The following is a 24,063-nucleotide window of genomic DNA, read 5'->3' as shown; positions in this document are numbered from 1 at the left end:
GATTACGTAATTAGATGTGCCGATGGTGTTACATGCATATTCTTACACGACACTTTTTTTTGCTATTTTTCTATGACATTATATCACATCACTATATTTTATTGTGAAAGAAACAATGTACTGTAGGCCCAAAAAGTCTAGACCACATGAACATCTGGAGACTTGGAAATAAACTGAGCATTTTAGGTGATTTTTCAATTCAGCCATCACCAATTTTTTTTAATGAAAATGATTGTATTAAATTGGAGTAGTTGGTTCAGATGTTTAGAGCCCTCTCAATATTCAGTGAATTAAGAAAAGTTTAATTGCTAAATTTACAGCACGACCTCATTCTTGTAACATTGTTAAAGTCCTATAAATTATTTTAATGGGCTCTTTCACATGCATAATACAGATATACCACTGATTTCCATTTTAGTGAATTATTTCATTGTCTTCATATGAAAACAGAGTTTGTTATGTGACTGAATAGTGAGCTTTCAGCGTGTGTCTTATAATTGGAGTTTCTCACATGCACTGCCTGTTCAAATGTTTCATACTTTCTTTCAATTAGTGTCCTATAATGAGAGAGGATGCTGGGCAGGCAACTCACTTTACTTAGCATGCAGATCTATTCATTTACTGATTCATATGCTAATCACTGCTAATTCAATCACTGTGTTGGGTGTTTTCCAGGGTTTAATGATTTCTTTAGATCTGACCGGGTGAGAAGGGTTTACTCAAATAGTAAGGCAGGCTAAAAGTGCAATGAGGATAACAAAATAAGGAGGTTAGTTCACACTGCCACATAAAACACTGTAAAGTCTCTGTAATTCTGAATACAATGAATTGATTTTAATTGGTTACCTAAATAAATAATATTAGTAATTTAATGAATAATAGGCCTATTGATAGATAGATAGATAGATAGATAGATAGATAGATAGATAGATAGATAGATAGATAGATAGATAGATAGATAGATATCCAACTATGATCATTATGAGTAAAAGTTATGTTTAATTTGTGTGTTTTTTTTTTTTGCATATACATCAGTCATAACGCTCCAAAGACAGCGGCTCGTTTAATGATTGGTTCATCAAGGAGCCACCTGTCACTGACGGTGAGCGCGCGCGTGTCAACGTCCGTGTAGTGACCGCGCGCGTGTCTCGTGAACAACAATCTCATGAATAATGAATGAGCTCGCGCTCACCGCTGAGTTGAAGCTGCTCGCGGGATATTCTCACAGTGTCCGTGGACGTGACCAGCAGCGCCCAGCTGGAGCGCTCTTAATGTGTGATAAAGTAACGATGTTATGCTAGGTTGACTCAGTTTACGATTTGTATTTGAATACAAAGACATTTAGCAGATATATATTTTCTTCTTGTTTACTTTTTAAGCTCTTTTTAACCCCAAAGAAGTCGTCTACCTGTTTCCATTTTCTTTTTTTGAAAGGATTTAACGTTACACAGGAAAATGAAGCCACGGATTTTACTGACTTACCTGACGTTTGTTGGTTCTTGTGAGTATAAACTTGTTTATTTTTTACATGGTTAAGATATGGTAGCCTGTGCTTTTTAGTCATTTTGTTTACTAATGTTATTCACCTATTTGTGTGCACTTTGCTTTCCATGGGGTTTCTTAAAAAATAAATAAAATAAAAAATATTAGAAGCATACTTTGACCAGAGAGATTTAAATATCATATTTTGAGTTCTGTATCAAAAGAATATTTTTTTTCTGAAGAGACTACGACTAGCAAACTGTCTGATTTCTCTTATTTGGATATATGTTAAGAATGTAATGTAATGTGTGTGTGTGTGTGTGTTTGTGTGTCTATATATATATATATATATATATATATATATATAAAATTGAATATGTTAAATTATATGTCAGAAGTCCGTTAAATTAATAAATTATGAATCTAATTCAAATATTACATTATTAATATGTATTAATATTTTACTTGCTTTGTTTTGCCTTTAGCTACATTAAACACTCTTGTTGTAGAGTTTCATTATACTAAGGCAGGACAAGCTATTGGTGCACAAAGCATCTTTTAAAAGTTCATAAAAGTAATTTCAGCTGTTACTTCTTCCAGCTCTATGCTGTTTTCTTTGTTAAATTAGTATTCACAGGGTGTTTCTCACCTAATAGGGAAATTTCAGCGTATTTTAACATATTAAAATTGTAATTTTGATGAATAGAATATAATTATGTAGATGCTTTGTATTTAGTTGAATGTGTTTAAAGCCATTCACTTAACATCAGAATCCAATAGTTTGTATTCAACTAACAGTTAATTTTATGACCAGTCACTGTAAAAAAAGTTTAATTTCTGGTTAAATTCAAACCATAAAATAAAGTAGAAATGACAAGTCAAATGGATGGCGACCAAGATTTTGCTATAATGCTAAAAAAACGTTTTTAATATAGTGTTGAAGGAATATGAAAAAGAAAAATTGAATATTTTTTTATCACAATGCAAAAAGGTTGAATTTGTATGATCTGATTATCTTATTAATTTATTCTTTAAGTGAATCTTAAGTTCAGAAAAAAATATATAGTTAGGCTATATATAAAATATATAATATATATAAAAATATAAGTTATCAGAGTAGAGCAATTATATAAATCCTGCATCAAACTTTTTTTCTTCTCAAATATTGACGCTTTTATAAGAAACAAAAATCTCTTCAAGTTGAATATTAATATAGAGACTAAATGACTTGACTTAGGATCAAAACAGTTTATTTTCAAACCAGATGTTATTGCCATGAGGTTAGATCATGTGCGTTCTTTAGAATAAATCTCCTGTGGAATAATAAATAAACATAGTCGGGAAGTTGAACAGAAGGAGATTGGGAGTCTCATGGAGGAGGAGGGGGGGAGAAACAGATGACCAGCTGCGGTGACCTTGGGTCGTATTAACCTTTGGGCTCTCTCTCGTGGACAGCGGAGCGGTCCAAAGCGGGTGGAGCGAAAAAGAGAGCCAAGGAGACAAAAGTGGCCACCTCTCCCCACCCCCTTTGACCCCAACACCCTGATCTCCATAACACTGCTCCAGCCTTACTGCGAAGCAGCGATACATTTAAAATCGCCTTAAAGCTGTTGGAGGTTTATGTGTGTGCATGCCTGAATAATCCTGCCACAGACTCCTCATCTCCCTAGAAAACACAGCTAATTCTGACAAGACACCCATCCAGCTAATCCACATACAGGGCACAGACTGCAGTGGGTGGCCGATGTCTCTATCACTGCTAAAGCAAATCATGCTCTGGACCGAATCTTCACAAAGATTCTCCTACAAAGGAGGAGTTTTAAATCCATACTCAAATAAACTTCCATCTCCATTGGATCACCACAGAAGTTGTGAGTGACTTCAGGTTAGAGCCACTTCAGTCTGTACATTCATTGCTCTAATTAAAGCAATATCCACTTTCCTCGCGGTAATGAAGCTGCCGTAATAACCTGTAATACAAAGTGCTGGCTAATCGGCCACAAAATTAGTTTGTTTATAGAGGCCTTAAAACTAGTTTCGGTGGTTCAGTTAAAGGAAATCATCAGGGTTCATCAAGCCAAAGAGGAACTAACAGCGGCATTAAAACTTCTGTTGCAGCAGAGGGACATTTTAACCCTTGTTTGCTCCATTAATAAGATTGGCTTAATGGAAGCCCTGGACCCCCTTCTGGTCCTTATCTCAATAATTAAAGACCTGAGGCCATAGTGACGGGGTGTCCTCCCCCTGCAATTGGAGCGTATTGCTTATTGATTTTACCCAAAGGTTTCGTGCCTGAGAAAGACTTTATCATAAAAGCTGTTGACCTACAGACATGATCTAATTAATAGAAAGACATATATTTGGTTGAGTACCATTATGTGTTTGAAAAATAGCATCTTAAGAGTCCGATACTTGTAGAGAGAAAAGTAGAGCACAAAAAAAGCTAATTGGTTAATAAGGAGGGCGGAGTTAAACTTCAGGGGATTGTTTCCTCTTAAGTGGAAATGTAAGTGTGTTTGCATGACTTTGAACTTGGCATATGCCACCCAATGGCAATCAGTGTTTAAACAAAAGACAACTTTGTCTCAAATGACCAACACAAAGGAGTGTTTGTGCAGACAGCTTGTGGCTGTTGTAGTCAGGAAGAATTTAACTCCTATTATGGAGTCAAAAGAAGCCCACCCGGAGCAGCGTGATCCCCCTTTTCCACACAGCTTCTTTACAATTCCTCCCCCAAGTTATTCAGCTATTGTTTACGTTAGATCTCCTGCTGCTGCCATGGATATAATGGGAGAAAAAGAGAGCGAGAAGAATTTGTGAATGTTCATATGCATAAAGATTTTCTTTCAAAGGCATATAGCCTATCACATTTTTTTTAAAGTGACAGGGCAGTTTTAGTAATGCTAAAATCTTCTCTGGACAAAGCAGAGACTCGTAGGCTATAGAAATGATAATGAGCATTAAAATATTAGAATATTAGAGTCTTGTTGCTCTGTAGTTTTCAGTTCTAAATCCTTGGACTATTTTTTGCCTCAATTCTTTTTTAGCTAATAAAACAGACCTGTGCAGATTTATATATATGTACTCTACCATTCAAAAGTTTAGGTTCAGTAAGACTTAAAAAATATATATATACTTAGTTGCATTAAATTGATCAAAAAATAAAGACCTTTGCAATGTTACAAAAAAGTTTTGCTTCAAATAAATTAATGTTCTATTCATTATAAAATTGTGGGGGGGAAAGTACCACAGTTTGGCTGCTGCTGAAAATACAGGTTTACCATCCCAGGAATAGATTACATTTTAAAATATATTAAAATAGAAAACAGTTATGTTAAATGGTAGACAATATTACTGTATTTTTCATCAAGTAAGTTCAGCCCTAGTTTTAATACAGGACATTTTCATTCATACACACTATTATATTATATTATATTATATTATATTATATTATATTATATTATATTATATTATTTTATATTATATTATATTATATTATATGTATAGTAAGTTAAAGTGATGGTGAGAGTGTTACAGATCTTTGCCTCATTGACCCTTCAGAGACTCTGATTAGCAACGAAGGACATTAGAATAATGTCTGGCCTCCAACAATAGTTTGTGAAGTTCAGGTCCAACCTTAGTCTGTGGACAATGGCCCGAATTGGGGGCTGGGACTGTGTGTGTGACTGGACACAGGCTGTGTGCCTTAGGCCCCACGTTTTTCATCCACCCTTCACCAACTCTCTCATGACCCTTTAGGGACCGAGGTCACAGCTCAAGGAGTGGGGATGGGTGGGGATGGGTGTGGGTCTCCTGCTGCTCAGCTCATCATCTACAATCCCCCCAAAACCCCATTTCTATCCACTTCTCATCTGAATTATCTGAATTATCCCCAGACTTGAGCTCCTTATCACACTTCTCTCCGGGTCTCATGCAGGTTGTAGAGGGTTATTAGGCTTCGTAATCTACATACCCTATGCACCATCATCACCATTGCGGAGACCATGGAGATCTTCGAATAGTGTGGTATAATGACAAACTTCTCTAATTAAAAGATGCATAGATTCCATTATGAGGTGGGCTGAAACATAAAACCTCTTTCTTACAAAAATGGTATATTAATACATTTTTTTTGTTCTCTAAGTGTTTAAGATCAAGTCCATTTACATCCCTTCTATCACATTTCCTTTCAATTGAATGTATCAAGCAAAAGTATTACATTATATTAGTACACCAAGAATACCTTTATTGCTTAGGCCCATGTGTTATACTCTATATCTCTGAATCCAGCTTGTGTGACATAACCCCCCTTTCCCTTGGGACCTCTGAATTTCATTAACACTTCGGGTGCAGTAAGCCAGGGAAGGGTCAGATGTAAGCTAGCCCTCATAAAACTGAAAGAGGAAGAGACAGGCTCGTCCCATCTACATCTGCTCAGTGTGTGAGTTAACTGGGAGCTAAAGGAGCATCCCAGATATTCCCTTCAGTGGAAGACTAGTTTATAGCTCTTTATATTTATGGACTCCAGTATTGTTATTGTCCAAGGTATGATGCCAAGAGATGCTTGAGCTTATATGGTCATGTTGTCATTGTTAATGTCAGATTTTGCAGCAGTGGTTTTCTAAAGTTTGGACTCTAAATAGGCAGCCTTATTAGAGTTGAAACAACACTCTTATAGTTCTGGACCAAAACTTCCAGAAACTTTCATTCTATACTAAAAAATCTAAAACCTAAATCTAAAATTCTCATAATTTTAAAAGCTAAAAGTGAATTTAGTCACCACAGCATTGTAATGTACTTTATGAAATAAAAGATTTGCTAAAGATAAATTTCAGTGTTATTAGATTGTGTTAGAGTGTTTTTATGGTAATCTAAAGGTAAAAATGCACAATTAAATATCCAATATTAGCACACCAATATCTATATATGTAAAATAAATGCTAAATTCTCAGATATTGTCGATGTAGTATATATTTTTACATCCCTAAAAGCATTACACATATTTTTTTACAGCTCTAAATGACCTACACAAATCTAAATAAGTCAAATAATAAGCAGCTAGATTCACTTAAAGGGATAGTTCACCCAAAAATGAAAATTATGTCATTATTTGTGATATTCCAAACCTGTATGACTTTATTTCTTCTGCACACACATATTTTAAGGAACTGTTTTTGTCCATAAAATGAAAGCCAATGGGGTCCAAAAAAACACAAGGTGAGACTTTAAAAAATCTATCCCTATAACTAAGACTCTTAGTCTCTTTTGACATTCATGTTCTGGCTGTCATGATCAAGTGCAGGTGGCGTTCGAGGAACCCAGTGGTCAGAAATTTTTATATTTTAGTGCATATTGAATGGGGGGTAGGTTATAATATCCACCTAACAGATGCTGAAGGAAGGTACTTCACATCTCATCTTATGCAAGTTCAAGAGCAGACTTGTGCTCTTTAACATAACAGCTGCTGGAGACACCGGCCATCTCCAGAGGTCACGTTAAAGGTCACTTTAGGTCTGGAGTTCTCCATATAAAAAGCACAGAAGACGTGTGGAATGGCCATGTAGTGAGTTGACAATGAGAGAGGACTGGGGTGAGCCAGTGGCATGGGAAAGTCACCCTGGAATCAGACTGAAAGGAAAATGTGACCGCTGGGGGGTTTGGGATGGTGGGGGTTTGTATAAGTGGAGGGCAGATGGTCCAGACTGAGAGAGGTGCAGAAGGCTCCTGGTGGTTACCGAGAGTTGTGTTTTTGGGTGTCGTCACAGGCCTATTGTTATCCGGGTGGGTTTATTTAAAAGAGATTCCTCTAACTTGACCCCATAACTCACCCTAATTCTCCATCCCTTCTACTCTGGCTTTGTCGCAGCTCTCTATGCTTCACTTGCTACATTGCGTTTGTCTCTATTGTGATGACCAGGTTTGGTTTGATGATACTGAGTAAATAGGCAGAAATCCTTAGATTTGTAAAGCTCACAATGACGTCAGTCCTGAGACACAAATGCAGTTTTTTTTGGATATGGAAAGTGTCTGAGCTTTCACTTTGGCATTTTTCCTTTTATTTTGAGTCTTGAAGTGACAAAGAACACAGACATATGCAACAAACACAAAAACATGCGTATCATAAACTCAAAAGGAAAACTAGCTAAAAATGATGCTAACTTTAATGTCTATAGAAGTCAAGTCACATTTATTTCTATTGTGCTTTATGCAATAAATATTGTTTCAAAAGCAGCTTCACGGGTATAAACAAGAAACCAACAGTATTAATGTTGCAAATGTACAAATATGAATTTAACATGTGACAATTTAAGCTCCAAAGCAGCTCTAAAAAAACAATAGTGCCATTATTCAGTTCAGTGTTGATTACATTTATTTCAATATCAGTGTGAATGTTGCAATGTTCATTAGTTGTGAAGCAAACTAAGTTCATCTACAAAAGGTAATAGTGTCAATATCCAGCTCAGTTCAGTTCATTTTGCAGATTTCATCAATTATGAAACAGCATCGATTCAACTATAAAGCATCTTTACAGAAGACAATGCCATTATCCAGCTCAGTTTAGTTCTTATTCTTTAGTTTCAGTGCAGTCAAATTGATAATATTGCTGAATATTAAGTGCCTTTTAAACCTGTCACCATTCTTCTTATATATCATCATTTAATACACACTATTATTATAATCTCATTTCCTACCCTTTACTTGCATGCAATCTTTATCTTTTAGGGTTTGTTTCAGTTGTGTTCTGACCCATCTTCTATCGCTCTCTCACTTTCAGGTTTGTGTAATGGATCCGAGCTGGCTTTCCTTACGCAGCCCAGTGATGTGATCGCGGTGCGGGACAGGCCGTTGATGCTGGACTGCAGGGTGGAGGGCGAGGGTCCCATCACGGTGACGTGGCATAAGAACGGAGCGCCGCTGCTTCCGGGAGTAGGCAGCCGGGCGAAGATCCTATCTAACGGCACACTCCTGATCCGCAGCTTCCAGAAGAGACGGGATGGAGATACGACCGACGCTGGAGAGTATTACTGCGCTGCACAGAACCACTACGGCATGCTGGTCAGCCGCAAGGCCCGTGTGCAGCTCGCATGTGAGTGTCTGAGGAGAAACATGGGCAGCTAATGAAATAATTCACTATGATATGAAATCTTATGCTTTGCCTATACTTTTAATTGTTTATGTGAGAAATACAGTGACATAGGGGCAGCATCAACGTCCACTTACTCCTTGTCTCTGCTTTTACTCGATTCTTTCCCATCTTGCTCCGGCTCTCCCTTTGGTCCTATAAAAGCAGTAGGGTGGGTGATAATCCTGTAGAATTATAGTTGTCACTACATGCTTCCCTGGAAGGTACTACGTTACCATGGCAATGAACTCTCATTGGGAGGCCCTTCTTCTAACACCCCTTCCTATTGATTATATGAATGACCAGGCTATTAAGACCACAATGCTCTTGGCCCCTCATCCTACATCCCCAATGAAAACAACATTTTAGAAGCCAATATCAAGTTATCATGGTAACTTCACTTATGTGAAAGAAAAAAATATTTTTTACAGTATGTGCACTTGCAATGTACTCACAGTGTACTGACCAAGAAAGTACTGAGTAATATAAGGTAACTACATGGTTTAAGATTAGGTTTAAGGGTAGGTTCTGGACTAGTAACTAGTTATTACCAAGTTATTGTAATTACTACAATAAGTATATAGTATGTACATTAGAAACGGGACTGTAAATTAAAATGCTACCAGAATAATTTTCATACCACAAAATAACCTTTTAATAAATAAATCTTGTTTTTTTTTATCTAGGAAATATATAGAAAATAATCAAATGTTATATATAAATATCTTCAAAACAGGAAACATTTACTTGGCACGCAAAATCATGAAGAGAATATACCCTCAAACCTCACAGTTTTGTTACATTTATGCTTAATATATAATAAAATTATGTAAATATAAAATTATATATATTTATGATTAAGTATTTATTCTGTAAATGTTTTTAAGGAAGTCTCTTATGCTTGCCCAGGCGGCATCTAATTGATAAAAAATACAGTAAAAACAAATATTGTGAAGTATTATTCAAATTTTTATTTTATCTTACTATATTTAAAAAATGTAATTTATTCCTGTGATGCAAAGCTGAATTTTAGCATTATTACTCCAGTCTTCTCTTCAGTGACACATGATCCTTCAGAAATCATTCTAATATGCTGATTTGTTGCTCAAGAAACATTTCTGGTTATTATTATCAATGTTATATAAGTTGTGCTGCTTGATATTTTTGTGTAAATTGAGATACATGTTTATCAGGATTCTTCGATGAATAGAACGTTCAAAAGAATATACAATAGAACATATCTCACCCAACTGATATTATTATTATTTATATTTATTAAATTGATTATTATTATATATCTCCCTCAATTCTCTTCGTCCCACAGCTCTCCCTAAATTCCATACTCATCCAGAGTCCATGTCAGTAGATGAGGGAGGTGTTGCACGTTTCCAGTGTCAGCTCAATGGCATTCCTGAGGCCAACATCACTTGGGAGAAGGACCGTGTTGTGCTTAGAACCTCTGATGACAGGTAACATGGTCCTCGTAAACAGTCTTTCTTTATTTTGTTCCTCAAAATTGCTCATTCGTGTTGCTCTTACTCCACAGGTACACACTTCTCCCAATGGGTATTCTGCAGATTACAGGAGTTAAGAAATCAGACGCTGGCGTCTACCGCTGTGTCGCCACCAATATCGCCAACACCCGCCACAGCCATGAAGCCTATCTGAACGTAACCGGTCAGTAGTCAACCTTGATCTGACAAACATCCCAGATTGCATGTACATAACCTTAACCTTAAACTCTGTTCATCCAGTAAATAAGGCCTAAATTATGTTTGTATTGAACATGTGGTTTGATGAAGGACACAACCAGAACATTGATTACCTCAAATGTCATGATGTCAAATGTCATCCTAATATTATCATCTCTTTATTTGTTCTTCTACGCTAAGGAGGTGTCCCTCGCACCTATAAGGAACCATTCATCCTGTCCGGCCCACAGAACCTCACCATTACCGTCCATCAGACCGCCATCCTGGAGTGTATCGCCACCGGAAACCCTCGCCCGATTGTGTCTTGGAGTAGACTTGGTAGGAATCCACATACTTAAACTGTCCAAGGAAAACTGCGTGTGTTCACACTTGGCAGGTTTGGTTCGATTAAAACGAACCTTGGTGCGATTGCTCTATTAGTGCGGTTCATTTGAATAAGTGTGAACGTTGTCATTCAGACCCTGGTGACACCAAACAAGTGGACCGAGACCCCTGAAAAGGTGGATGCCCTCTTCCAGTCGAACTCTGGTGCGGTTTGACTGAAATATGAACGCAACACGAACCAAAGACATGTAAACAAAGCAAAAACAGGACGTGATGTCCATAAAAAGAAAACCTGGTTCTTCTCGTCATAGTCCCGATGCTATCCATTACATTTCAGTTAATTTAGTCCAGCACAGCATTGTTTTGGATGTTCAATAAGTTCCGTCGCGAATTATACGTTTTCATTTTGTAGATTTAGGTTCAGACAGTGTGAACGCTATGCGAACCAGGGCTAAATGTATCTTTTTATTTTTTGGTCCAGACTAAAAGAACCAAGACAAACAAACTGCAAGTGTGATCACCCTTAGTTGTTCTCTAGTTCTGTTCTCCTCGTACTTAATTTCCTTCTCATAATCCATTTCCAACAGATGGCCGATCGATCGGAGTGGAGGGCATACAGGTGCTGGGCACGGGGAACCTGATGATCTCAGATGTCTCCCTTCAGCACTCTGGAGTGTATGTGTGTGCTGCCAACCGGCCCGGCACCAGGATGAGGCGTACCGCTCTGGGCAGGCTGGTCGTGCAAGGTAACCTTACTGGCTTTCTCATAGAAATAGAATCCAAAGATATTATTTTGTGACAAATAGGACTCATCTTCCACTCAGGCTTAAAAAACTTTTTATTATTTCTCTTCATTTTGGCATTTTTAGGGTTGGTAAGATTTTTAAAATGTTTTTTTCTGCGTACTATAATTTACTCTGAAACTACATGTCAAATAATTCTCATTAGAGTATTAGTAGACTGTTAGGTTAGGGTTTGGAATAAGTTGACATTGCAAAGTTTCTTCTAGTCAGTATAATGTCTTTTGAGGAGCATCAAAATAAACAGTTAGCAGATATTAAGCAGACAGTCTACTCATACTCTAATGACTGCTAGTTGACATGTAGTTGCAGTAATTTATAGTTGGTAGGATGTTTAAAGTGGACCATGGAAAACAAGTATTACCTTACAATTTAAAATAACTGTTTTCTATTTTAATACATTTTAATATGTAATTTATTCACAATTACAAAGTCGTCAGTGTCACATGATCCTTCAGAAATCATTTTAATATGCTGATTTGGTGAAACATTTCTTCTTCTTATTATCAATGTTGAAAATAGTTGTGCTGCTTCATATTTATGTGGAAACTGTGATGAATAGAAAGTTCAAAAGAACAGGGTTGATTTGAAATCTTTTGTAACATAATAAATATCTTTACTCTCAAGTTTGATCAATTTAATGCGTCCTTGATAATAATTTATTTAAAATATATATTTTTTTGAACGGTAGTGCATTAAATCACGGAAGTGTATGTTTTAGCTTCAGTATTTCATAAATGGTCCAAACTCATAGGGGAAGTAATAGCTGACCCCACACCGCTTAATCCTGATTTGTTGTGACACAAGTTCACAAAGCACCACTATTACAGTAATCTTATTATTTGCACACTTCACTGAGCACAACATAGCAAGCATATTATCTTTTGTGTGTGTATAATGAAAGTATGAAGCATTTTTTTGAGTGCTATGATGACCAGGCATCAAGCAGAATTGGTTTTTGAACATGACCCTCGGAAGCTGACTGGTCAGCACAGCAGAAGTCAATATCCAGGCCCTCCCTCTCTTCTCTCTGCCCTTTTTGTTATTTTCTCTCACTCACTCTGTACTGGGTCTGATGGTTTGGGACTCTGACTACCATTAGGGTAATAAAGGCCTGCTGGTGCTGTCCAGCTGGGCTTGAGAGGAATAGCTTGGGTAATGAAGTCAGCTGTTAGGAGATATCCCCCCTTCAACACCCCAATGAAAAAGCTCATCCATCACCCTGCTACTGTCCTACATTCAACCTGATCATATATCCCTGAGGTATATATATGCTCCTCTTATTGGCTATCTTCAAAGTAGCTGCACACTGGGGGTCTTTAGGAATAAACAACATGAGAACAAATGGGTAAATCATCCATGAGAGAGTGAAGTACAAAAGTCATATTTAATACCACACAGTCAGTAGCTGTGAAAATCTATGCTTCTTATTCATCTGAACAGAAGCATAATCATGTCTTTTAACATCTTACACTGTAAAAGTGATGGTCAGGAGACAGAAAAAGATATTCAAAGCACTGAATATCTGCTCCTGAGATTATGTAGATTATCCTCTTGTACTCTTGTCCTTATGCATCTGTTCATTTGTTAAATTGTTGTTGGAATTGCACCCAGGTGTGCTTTCTCTATCTGTGACCCAAATGTCCAGCTTAAGCCTGATCAATCAATACTCATCCCTATATCAGTCTTTTACAACAGAATTGGCAGTGAAGCCATTTGGGGGAGGTAATCTTGAATGTATTGATTCATTTATTGATCCGCTTTTTGTGTAAGATGGGAACAAAGGGATTAGGTTAGGTTATTTTGCCAAAATGGAAACCAAAAACCTTCACAACACACCCTGAGAAAAGCCTGGTGAAGGAAGTCAGATCAGTGATGCAAATTGAAATCCGTTGAGAGTAACGAGAAAGAGAAATGAAAATCCATGCCAAGGAATTGCTCAAAAATGCTTTATTAACAACACTTTACAATAAGGTTCAATTTGTTACCATTAACACAACTGACAATGAACAATTTGTAAAATGTATTAATATTGTTAATTATTTAGTTAATATATTATGAATAATTTTTTTTTACTTGACAAAAAAGTATAGAAATTCAATAGAAGAAGCAGAAAGGGGATTATGGATATTTTAGTCCTGTTGTGTGAACAACACATCTGATAACGTCTGTCCGTCTGTCTGCCTGTCACAAAGGTAAAATCAGCACATCCTAGTCAAGTTCGGGTCTATTTATGAAAGGTTGTTTTCCTCCAGACTCTCAGCTCATTGTGGAAGTGAAGTCTGCACTTTCACACATCCGTGAAGGTTGGGACAGATGCGGAGCCAGGATGTGGACAATAGAACAAAAGAATAGATAGACAGGCAAAGAGCAGTTTTCCTAGAGTGTGTGATGGTGTGTGTGTGTGCGTGTGTGTGTGTGTGTGTGTGTGTGTGTGTGTGTGTGTGTGTGTGTGTGTGTGTGTGTGTGTGTGTGTGTGTGTGAGTGTGAGTGTGAGTGTCTGTGTGTGTGTGTGTGTGTGTGTGTGTGTGTGTGTGTGTGTGTGTGTGTGTGTGTGAGTGTCTCTGTGTGTGTGTGTGTGTGTGTGTGTGTGTGTGTGTGTGTGTGTGTGTGTGTGTGTGTGTGTGTGTGTGTGTGTGTTTTGGGAGGGGCGAGGTATCCCCTCTCACCTCTGCCCTCTCATTTCTCACCTTTGACATTGGCCTAGGAAGCTCTTAGTAGAGAGGGGGCGGAGTCTCCTCTGACTGACAGGTGATGAAGCAGTGAGGGCGGGGCAAGCAGAATGGATAGTCCTCAAATGAGGATGGGTAATGGTCCTTCTTGACCCTCCCCCACTGTTTCCATAGCATTATGAGGGCAGTTTTTCTCATTCCAGCTGGTGGTCAGGCAGCGGGTGACGAAGTTCAAGAGAGGGACTTTGACCGTATAACATCTTTGTGTCGAGGGAACCCCTTCCAAAGTCTTCACCCTGGGTTATTTTTAATATGACAAAATGAAAGGGTGTTGACTGGTTCAGCTGAAGTGTTTTTTAAGTTAAAGTTAACCTGAAAATGTATGCCATGCACATCATAGCAAGTGCAAAAATAGCCATTCATATTGAACATGGAGCTCTTTGATATAAGTCATTACACGTGGCTTGAAATCCAGTGATTGCTCTCAAGAATTAGTTCATTTTGTTATGCGTCTGAAAGTATTACACATCAAGAGGCAGCCATGTTTTTCAAAAATAATAACTGATTGCATAAGTCACACAACAGAATTAAATGAACGAGGAGGAATAGCCAGCCGATCAGATTCAAGGTCAGGATCTGAGAACCTGCTAAAAGAAGAACTGATCAATACATGAGATGGATTGGACACTGATGCTGTCGGTTGACCCTGGTTGTAAAGACGCAGCTGGTTAGTTGTTAGAGGGAAAAACAGACCCCAAAAGATGATGCTGCTATTTAATTGTGCTCTGATTGCTTCCTCTTTGCAGGCAAGGGACATTGCATGTCATGAAATTATAAATCCATCTGAATCAGTCACAGATCGACATGTGCATATGTTTTATGTGTGCGTGAGCTCTGACTTTTATTGTTTGTTTACATGTAATTAAGAAGTTTCATTTCAGTCAGACTAAAACATTAATTCTTCTTTTTAAGATGCCATATAAATGCTTTAGCCTGACGGAAATAGAACAAGAGCATTTTTGATTATTCCTTTTGACTACACGTGTTATAATGTGAAAACCTTTTGCTAAAAGAACAAGTTTCATGGTTATTATACCACAGCTAAACATTATTATAATAACATGGTGCAAAGTAGCTCTGATTTCCCATCATTTTTGGAATAATAATAATAAATCTCAACTGCTCAAAGTTACAATAGTTTAATTATACACTACCAGTCAAAAGTTTGGAGTCACTTTTTACATTTAAAAAAATAAATCTTTGTGAAAGAAGTCTCTTATGCTTGTCAAGGCTGTATGATAAGAAATGCAGTTAAAAACAGTAATATTGCGTAATATTATTGCAATTTAAAATAACAGTTTTCTGAATAAAATAATAGTTCTGATTATTATGAAAAAAGTTTTTGCTGCTTAATATTTTTGTGGAAACTGTGATACTCTCCAATTCAAAAGTTTAGTGTACGTTTTTTTTAAAGACATTAATACTTTGATTCAGCAAGGATGCATTAAATTGATCAAAAGTATCACGGTTTCCACAAAAATATTAAGCATCAAAAACTGTTTTCAACATTGATAATAATAAGAACTATTCTTAATACATGAGCACAAGTAATTGATAATAATTGGGCAGCAAATCAGCATATTAGAATGATTTCTGAAGGATCATGTGACACTGAAGACTGGAGAAATGATGCTGAAAATTCAGCTTTGCATCACATTGTAAAATACATTAAAATAGAAAAAAGTTATTTTTGAAATTGTAATGTATTAATCTTTATTCCCAACTTTTGGCCAGTTGTGTATATCAGCCAGACAGATGCAGCATGTATCGGATCCCTCTCAAGGCCTTTATTTAGTCCGTCCTCAGTTTAAAACATTTCTATTCAAGGATGTCTATTCATCAACAGTTCTACTCAGGTTCAAGTGTGAAGTGCTTCTTGGGAGAGAGGAGAACCACAGTGACATGGCTGATGAATGACACCCCGTCCTCACACACACACACACACACACACACACACACACACACACACACACACACACACACACACACACACACACACACACACACACACACCGCTGTTCATTCAGATTGCATCTGGAGGTCTGAAGTGACCTCCGTCCTATTGTGCCCTGCTATAGTTTCATTAAACACACCCCTCCAGCGCCTCCCACTTCTCACCACGACCCTAATGTCTAAGCAGAACCAATGAACCCATTTCAGGCTTACGAGGACACATATGATGCATTTTATGTTTTTATAGTGGTGCTTGATATCTTGTTATGGTATTCTAACCTCAGTTATATATACATATATATTATCATTTAAACATCAAATGAAAAAAATTACTACTACTACTAATAATGATAAATTAATAAATTAATTAATTAAATAAAAATGAGGAAGAGTCATATAAAAAAGTAATTCATCTAATGTATATTTCTTTGTTTTATATTATATTCTTTTTTTTAGAGGTGCCCATATCTTTTTCAAAAGTATACTTTTGCTCTTGATTTATTTATCTATTAGAGTTACTTACTTTCCTTATCAATTGATTCTGAAGTAGATTTTAAAAGAAATCTTTTCATTTTTAATTCAATTTTAGATATTATTCAAGGCACAATGATGAAAAACAACAATCAGCTGTGAAACCCAATTAAACATCTTCTGTGCGGCTCCTATTGATCTGCCAAATCTATATTTTTGTCCAACCGTTTCAAAAATGTTGACCTCAACTTCGCTGTTTTAAAGATCGGTGCCTGATTAATAGCTCTCTATTGAAATAGGGTTCCCTTTGACCTATGACCCCCCACACCTCCACAGAGCCCTTCGGACCCTCTTCCCAGGGAGAAGGGGTTTGGTCTGGGGGTGTTTGGTTGTGGTGGTGTCAGTAGATCAATGAGATGCATAGTCCTGGGGTCTGGAGAGCTCTACATATATGCATGGGCATTGTGCGGACACTGAAGACGTGTCAAGCGGAACGATGAACCTGCATCTGTGATGCTGAGCCAGACGAGCGGCTGCGGGGCTCATTTAGGAAGATAGACAAAAATAGAGTTTAAGTTCAAGATCTGATTTTTGAATTGAGTGCATTTTATAAGGGTCATATAGTGGTATGAATGTCTCGATGTTAATCAAATGTATCTCTGGTTCTCATTTGAAATGAGCTTTGTCTCTGTATCATATTGTGTGTGCTGTGTAATATTTTCTCATTCATAACTGAAATTTTTATTTTATATCAAAACAGACATTTTAAAGCTAATCATATCAATTCTCTTGGTTTTGATATAATTACATTGTAACACTTTACAATAAGGTTAATTTGTTAACATTAGTAAATTATATTCATTAACATGAACTAAGATTGAAAAATACTTTTACAGCATTCATTAATCTTAATGTTAATTTCAACATGTACTAATACTTTATTAAAATCAAAATGTGTATGTGTTCATTTTATTTAATGGACCAGAAATAAAATCTACTAACAATGAAGAGTTTTATTTGTATTAACTAACATTATCAAAGATTAATAAATAATGCATTATAAATATGTTTATATCGTTAGCTAATTAATTAATCCATTAACTAAAGTTAACTAATGGAGTGTTATAATTATAAAGTGTCACTAATTACATTATTAAATTGATTAACTAAATAAATTAGTGTCTTTTTTGTTGTTGTATGATTGTGATTCTATAATAGTTGTAATTGTTCCGTGTTCGTGGTCTTTGCAGCTCCTCCAGAGTTCATGCAGTGGCCGCAGTCTGTGTCTAAGGCAGCAGGGGGCAGTGCAGTGTTCACTTGTGTGGCTCAGGGTGTTCCTGAACCTCATATCATATGGCTGAAGAATGGAAAGATACTCACGCCTGGTGACAATGTCAAACTCACCAACAATAACAGGTACACACAGTTAGGAGACTCACAAATTGCAACAGGAATACACAAAATTACTGCTGAAATGCACTAAGCCATAAAACCTTCAGGAATACACATACTATAAACACAAATTACAACAACAACAAAATCTTAAATGTTTTTTTTTTATTTAGATGCCTATTTAGATATTTGTATTTTTTTAATTTATTGTTGTTTTTGTATTTTTAATTTAATTTTTTAATTCTATTTTTTTGGTAAGAAAACAATATAAAAACAATATTTTAGCTGCTTTATGGACCCTTTTCACAGACTGTGATGATGTGTTTCCACAGTAATCAACATTGCTAATCAAGTAAAGATTTCTTGTATTTTCATGTTTAAAAAATTGAATACACATTTATATTTCTACAAAAAAAAAATTAAACCTGCTGGGATTGTGTTTCTAATACAAACTGCTGAGGGAGTGACGGCAAATATGACCACATCTTTCTCTCTTCTGACCAACGTAATCAATCTCTCAATATTTTTTCCCTCTTTTGATAAAGTCGTGGAAACACTGTCTTGGATTTTTTCCTTTGCTATTGGAGCAAATGGTAATAGAAAATTATATTTGCAGTCATCTCCCATTCACTACTATAGAAGTTTACTGAACTATGATGACTTCCGCATCTGAGAACCCTGTAAATATAATATAATAATATATAAGAAAATATTAAGGGTCCATTTACCTTTGAAAATATCTGGTATATCTGGAAAATATCGATTCTGTCCACTAGATGTCAGTGTTCACCTGTTTTTTATTCTGTCATCCAAATTGTAATGTGCAACATCTGTGAATGTTAACAAAGTCACAACAGCTTTCATTAAATTCACAGTATAGATTTTTAAAAAATAATTTTGAATGTTTTTAGCACCCTGGCCGTGACTCGCATCACATCAGAGGACGAGGCCATATACCAGTGCATCGCTGAAAACTCAGCCGGCACTAACCAGGCCAGCGCTCGCCTGGCTGTTTCCCTGGCCAAAGAGCTGCCCGATTCCCCTCAGGGCCTGAAGGCCACGGCTCTGTCTAAATCCACCCTGCAGCTCTCCTGGACACAGCCGCCGGCTGAAATCACAGACGGGATCATCGGATACGTGCTGCACATCCGCAAGTATGGCGGTAAGTGCCTCTGGAGTTCTGGGCTGCGTTAAACTCCACTTCAGTCATATATTCGCAAACTTCCCTAGGCACTTCCCCTCGAGGGAATCAACTTCATCAAGTTGGCGAAGGAAGTTTAAATGGACAGACCCTCGACCCCTCGATTTTGAGTCTACTTAATATTTACTATTCAGGCAGATCCATAAACCACAATGCAACATGACTGTGACGTCACAGCAGATTGAGCTTAAATTACCCCAACTCCATACAACCAATAGCTAATGCACGACACTTTTGTTTTCAGAGCCTGAGAGTAAAGAACTACAGGAGGCAGTGAGTAAGACAACATTTCAGCATGACCTCACAAACCTTGAACCTGCGACCACCTACTCCATCTACCTGAAGGCTTACTCTCCTCTGGGTGCCAGTGAACGCTCCAGCGCTGTTGTTTCCACAACACTAGGGGGCGGTATGTAGCTACACACTGTGTGCTGTTTGGTTCATGTTTTGCTTAGGTCACTACAATTTTAAACTCTTCTTCCATCTCCCCAGCTGTCTCTTCTCTGAACCACGTCAGCATTTTTTTTAGCTCCCTCTGTCCACATATATCCTTTCCCTGTTTTGTCACAGATGTTTGAGCATGGCTTCCTTTTTGCCCACCCGCCTTATGTTTTTCACTTCAATAGAATGAACTTTGACAGTGTTGCTTATTCCTCTGAGCTGATTATAATGTTTTTTCTTTCTCTATCTCCCATCTAGTGCCCAGTCCACCTACATTTTTCACCAAAGCAATAAACAGCACAGCAGTCCAGGTCCTATGGGAGCTGCCCAGTAAGCCTGGGAAAATGGAGGGTTTCCGACTGTCATACCGCAGGGTTCCTCATGGAGAGATCCTGGGGCCGATTCAGTTGCCATACCATGTTAACGCTCACACCTTCTCTCATCTTGGTGAGGGAAAACGGTTTCTGTTTGTGTAAACTATATTGATGCATGCAACAATAGAGCCAATATATATTTGTAGACGCCATACGGTTTGATGTTTTCTTATCAAATGCAATTAAAATCATGAATTTGAAATAAATGTTTAGTCAGAGGTTTTCAAATTGGCTCATTGCATCTGCAGAAAATTTGAGATTTTTTTTTATTACAAAGCGTGTTTTAAGCCTTTCAAAGTAAACCTTAAAACTGTTTTGCAATTATATGTAGTGTGAAAAGAGCAATACAAAATCTGAAAGTGTTTCAGTTTTATATAACATTACTCTGATACTGGGGAGAAAAAGATACGATTTTATTATAAATAAAGTAGTTTATTTTAAATTATTATTGTTTTATTAATAACTGTAAAAAAATAAAATAAAAGCCAATTATTTAATTTAGCAAAAAAAAAAAAACATGTCTTTTTATGAATTGAAAATGTATATTTATACTGTATATACCTATATATAGTCTGGAAGGGGGTCCCTGACAAATGTGGATCACCACTTTTTTTGGTTGTTTGGCATCAAAAAGTAAAATAATAATAGTGTACAAATAGGCCTACTTTTCAAGTCAAGACCTTTATTGCTATCTGTACTTTAGTACAATGCAATTCTTATTTTGTTACACCTTCCTGTAGAATTTTCCCACATAATCAGCACAAAAAAGCCATCAGATACCATCTACCCCTGCTTACTTTGACGTTTTATACTGAAAACTCTCTCGCTTCACTATTCAGTATAAATGACCTGTTTCAGCACCTCTGAAGAAGCCATTATGTTTGTAGAGTGATAGTTAAAATGTTCTAAAGTATATAGTGCTAGAGAACAAACACTCCTCTAAGAATATATACGTGAAAAAGTGTGAGTTTCAGGAAACTCAGAAAGGAGTGAAAATTGAGATGTTGAAAGCAAGATCGTACATCATGTACAAAGAAAAGCGCCAAAGTAAAAGAAGGAGCATAATAGCCAGTAGGTTTTACACCAGACCTCAATCCCCATGACTCAGCTGATCAATAGCTCTATGAAACCAGCTCGCAAAACCAGCTCAATGTATGCGTGTTAGACCAAGACACAAATGCTTGTGTATCTTTGATTGATTTGCAGTGTGTGCGATACTGACCGATGTTGTTTTACCCCATAGACCCCGGCGCTGTGTATGAAGTCAAACTGGTGGCCTACAATGGCAATGGAGACAGTGACTGTTCAAAGAAACTCGTGTCACTGGCTGAGGACGGAACTAGTGCTAAAACCAGAGCAGGTAAACAGCATTTGCTTTGGCACATATGTTCATTATTTTTAAGTGCACTGTATAATGATCATGTTCTGTGGTTCAGGAGAGGAAACTCACTGTAACTGCAGGGGTGGAGAGAGCTCGGTCAGCAGTATTGTGATTGGCATCCACATCGGCATGGCCTGCATCATTTTCTGCGTGCTCTTCCTCATGTTCGGATATCGGCGCAGGTAATGGAGCTTTTGGTTAGATGATGTCATGAAACTACATGCACAAATTTTACAAATATCTTATATAATAATATTAAAATAAGCATAATAAATACATACCAATATAATGCTAATATTAATTCTATCTATCTATAAGTACATATATAAAGAGAGAGAGAGAGAGAGAGAGAGAGAGAGAGAGAGAGAAAAGAGAGTAGTGTTTTAATGACTTTACAATTTCCATTAAAATATAAGAAAAATATTTTATATTTTTATATATGAGGGAAGAACAAAACAAAAAAAGCATAGAAAAACAAAAAGCGCACAGGAAAAGGCATGCATTGATACATCGTTGGTTCTCTCTTGTTTTTGTAGGTTTTCATAATTTAATAATTTAATGTCACACAATTTGGCATGTTTCATTGTGTTATCACAAATAAAACAATTGACTCTAATCTCAACTAGCAATATACTTACAAATCTTTAACAATTTTTTAATAATATTTGAATAAAGGATGAGAGATGTCAATTTTTCTTGGCCCGACATCACTTTTGACCACTTCTGTAGTTGAATAAATACATGATATAAATACATATCAAATACACATAATAAATGCATTTAAATTGTGTCTCAGTTTCCTCTGTAGGAAAGGGACTCAGGACAGCTGGTCGGTGCCACAGGGCGAAGATGGAGGACACCATTCTCAAAGCAATGGCATCCCAAAAGAGGGTGTAACACGGCCTGCTCAAGGCATTGAATTAGTTCCTCCGGTAAGACTATCATCTGTGGTCTAGCTTCTCAGTGCATTAAAACTGAGAATAAGCTGTCTTTAGCAGATCTATTTTTGCAGATTGTCTATTTTTACAGATTGTGACTCACCAGTTTGATCAGCAGGAAGGTTGTTTTGCTGCCAAAACACTTTTGCACATTTTCTTGTCTGTTAACAGAGTTTATATCATCAGTAACAATACTTAGGTTTAGCATCTCTGTTTACACCTGGTATTAAGATGCGTTTTGATGCGATTGGATCACAAGTGGATGATAAATACAGGTGTAAATGGTGTAAGTAAATGGTAAACAGGTGTAAATGGTGTACAGGTGTAAACGCTCATGTGGTCGAATGTGTTCAAACAGACACAAAAGACCACCGACTGACTTAATGTGTGAACATTATAGGAAGCGTTTTAGCTAGACGGGATTTAAAAGTTTGGTTTGAAGATGAAAAACGTACCAAGCACAATGTTATCTCACTATTCCTGATTTCTAACACAAACTCACAACGTTAAGTGAGGTTTTGCGGCCGCCAGTGCAGAAATGAAAGCTCCTGCTCTCTGTACGTTCCGGGTACGTTCATATGTAAATTGCTTGAGCTTCATTCATCAATTAGATCAAAAAATCTGGAAAAAAACATACATTTGCCTGCCCATAGACCCCTTCCCTTAAAGAAATCAGGACAGAAGTGTTTGAAAGTGGGTATAAGAGACAGATTAAAACACCAGGTGTAAACGGGTCCCTCGTCTACTTGTGATCCGGTCAACCAAAACACATCTTAATTCCAGGTGTAAACAGGGTCTCAGTGAGTGCACTGCAATGGAAAACTGCAGTTGTCTGCCCTGCTTGTCAGGGTTTTTTTAAAAAGGTAGCATAACATACTAAAAGCTGTTTTCTCTTTTTCAGGTTCCTAATATAGATCGCCAGACCCAATGCCAGGTTCTTATTGAGCAGCACCCGTCCAGTCTGCCCGGCACAGCCACAGGCACAGGCTAGCACTGCCTCACTGATCTCGCTCGTTGTGGTTCCTCTGCCTAGCCTGCCCATCAAAGTCCCCTTAAATCCATATTTATCATGCCCTGGCCGACACTTAAACTGCTGCTACTGTTGAAGGGTGTAAAGTATCTACAAAAATGCATATAGATTTTTGCTACTGTAATTGAGTTTAAGTAATCCTGTCCCATTTGTTTCTTTGCTTCCTCCCTAAAGAACCAAAGCTTCACTGATTTAAAATCTATATATGCCGACGTGTCCACACAAAAACACCAAATGAGAGCCTTAGGAGATACTGTACACTGTTTTTAAGTTGCAAATAGTTTTACGTCACTCTTTCTGAGCATAAATATACAATGGAAGCAAACAAAACAAACAATGATACCAAAACCACTTTGTATTTTATTACCAAAGGACTTTCTGCTAAAACCAAAACTTCCCTTTGCAATGCGTCCTGTGGTAATACAATATATACATAAGATAAACATACGATTTAACGAACTACATGATTTACAAAACAAGCTATATTCTCAGTTCAAATGATTACAGGGAACAGAGGTTTGTTCCATTTGTTAGCCTTAGCTCGGATATATACCAAGATTAATAACGTGGCCTTGCTTTTGCCTTCGCTTGTGGTTGTGTGAGTTCAAATAAATTGATTGTTATATGTTTCACCGTACATGCCTCGAGGCAGGCTACCCCAGAGGAACCATAAACGTGATGGATTCTTATTCCTATCCTTTGTAATACC

General features: G+C 37.0%; 1 protein-coding gene across 1 annotated transcript; it reads left to right on the top strand.

Annotated features, from left to right (window-relative positions):
* Window positions 1-1,331: 1,331 nt before the first annotated feature.
* LOC143702296 (immunoglobulin superfamily DCC subclass member 3) lies at window positions 1,332-23,662 on the top strand. The gene is made up of 14 exons (XM_077195985.1): window positions 1,332-1,501; window positions 8,258-8,569; window positions 9,930-10,074; window positions 10,152-10,282; window positions 10,498-10,635; window positions 11,229-11,387; window positions 17,848-18,013; window positions 18,901-19,151; window positions 19,435-19,599; window positions 19,890-20,078; window positions 21,249-21,365; window positions 21,442-21,568; window positions 22,183-22,318; window positions 23,226-23,662. The coding sequence occupies exons 1-14, from the start codon at window positions 1,456-1,458 to the stop codon at window positions 23,313-23,315; spliced, it is 2,172 nt and encodes a 723-aa protein (XP_077052100.1). The 5' UTR covers window positions 1,332-1,455; the 3' UTR covers window positions 23,316-23,662.
* Window positions 23,663-24,063: the final 401 nt, after the last annotated feature.

This window comes from Siphateles boraxobius, unplaced genomic scaffold (genome assembly GCF_051911475.1).
Source record: "Siphateles boraxobius isolate OS27281-9 unplaced genomic scaffold, OSU_SipBor_1 35, whole genome shotgun sequence".
Lineage (NCBI taxonomy): Eukaryota > Metazoa > Chordata > Actinopteri > Cypriniformes > Leuciscidae > Siphateles > Siphateles boraxobius.
This window is presented reverse-complemented; position numbering and strand designations above follow the sequence as displayed.

What these genes read in the sequence shown, in the direction of transcription:
- LOC143702296 (XM_077195985.1), top strand. Translation starts at nt 1,456, where the DNA reads ATGAAGCCACGGATTTTACTGACTTACCTGACGTTTGTTGGTTCTT. An exon ending in AAACTCACCAACAATAACAG is followed by an intron (nt 18,014 to 18,900) that starts GTACACACAGTT and finishes GAATGTTTTTAG; the next exon opens with CACCCTGGCCGTGACTCGCA. An exon ending in ATGTTCGGATATCGGCGCAG is followed by an intron (nt 21,569 to 22,182) that starts GTAATGGAGCTT and finishes ATTGTGTCTCAG; the next exon opens with TTTCCTCTGTAGGAAAGGGA.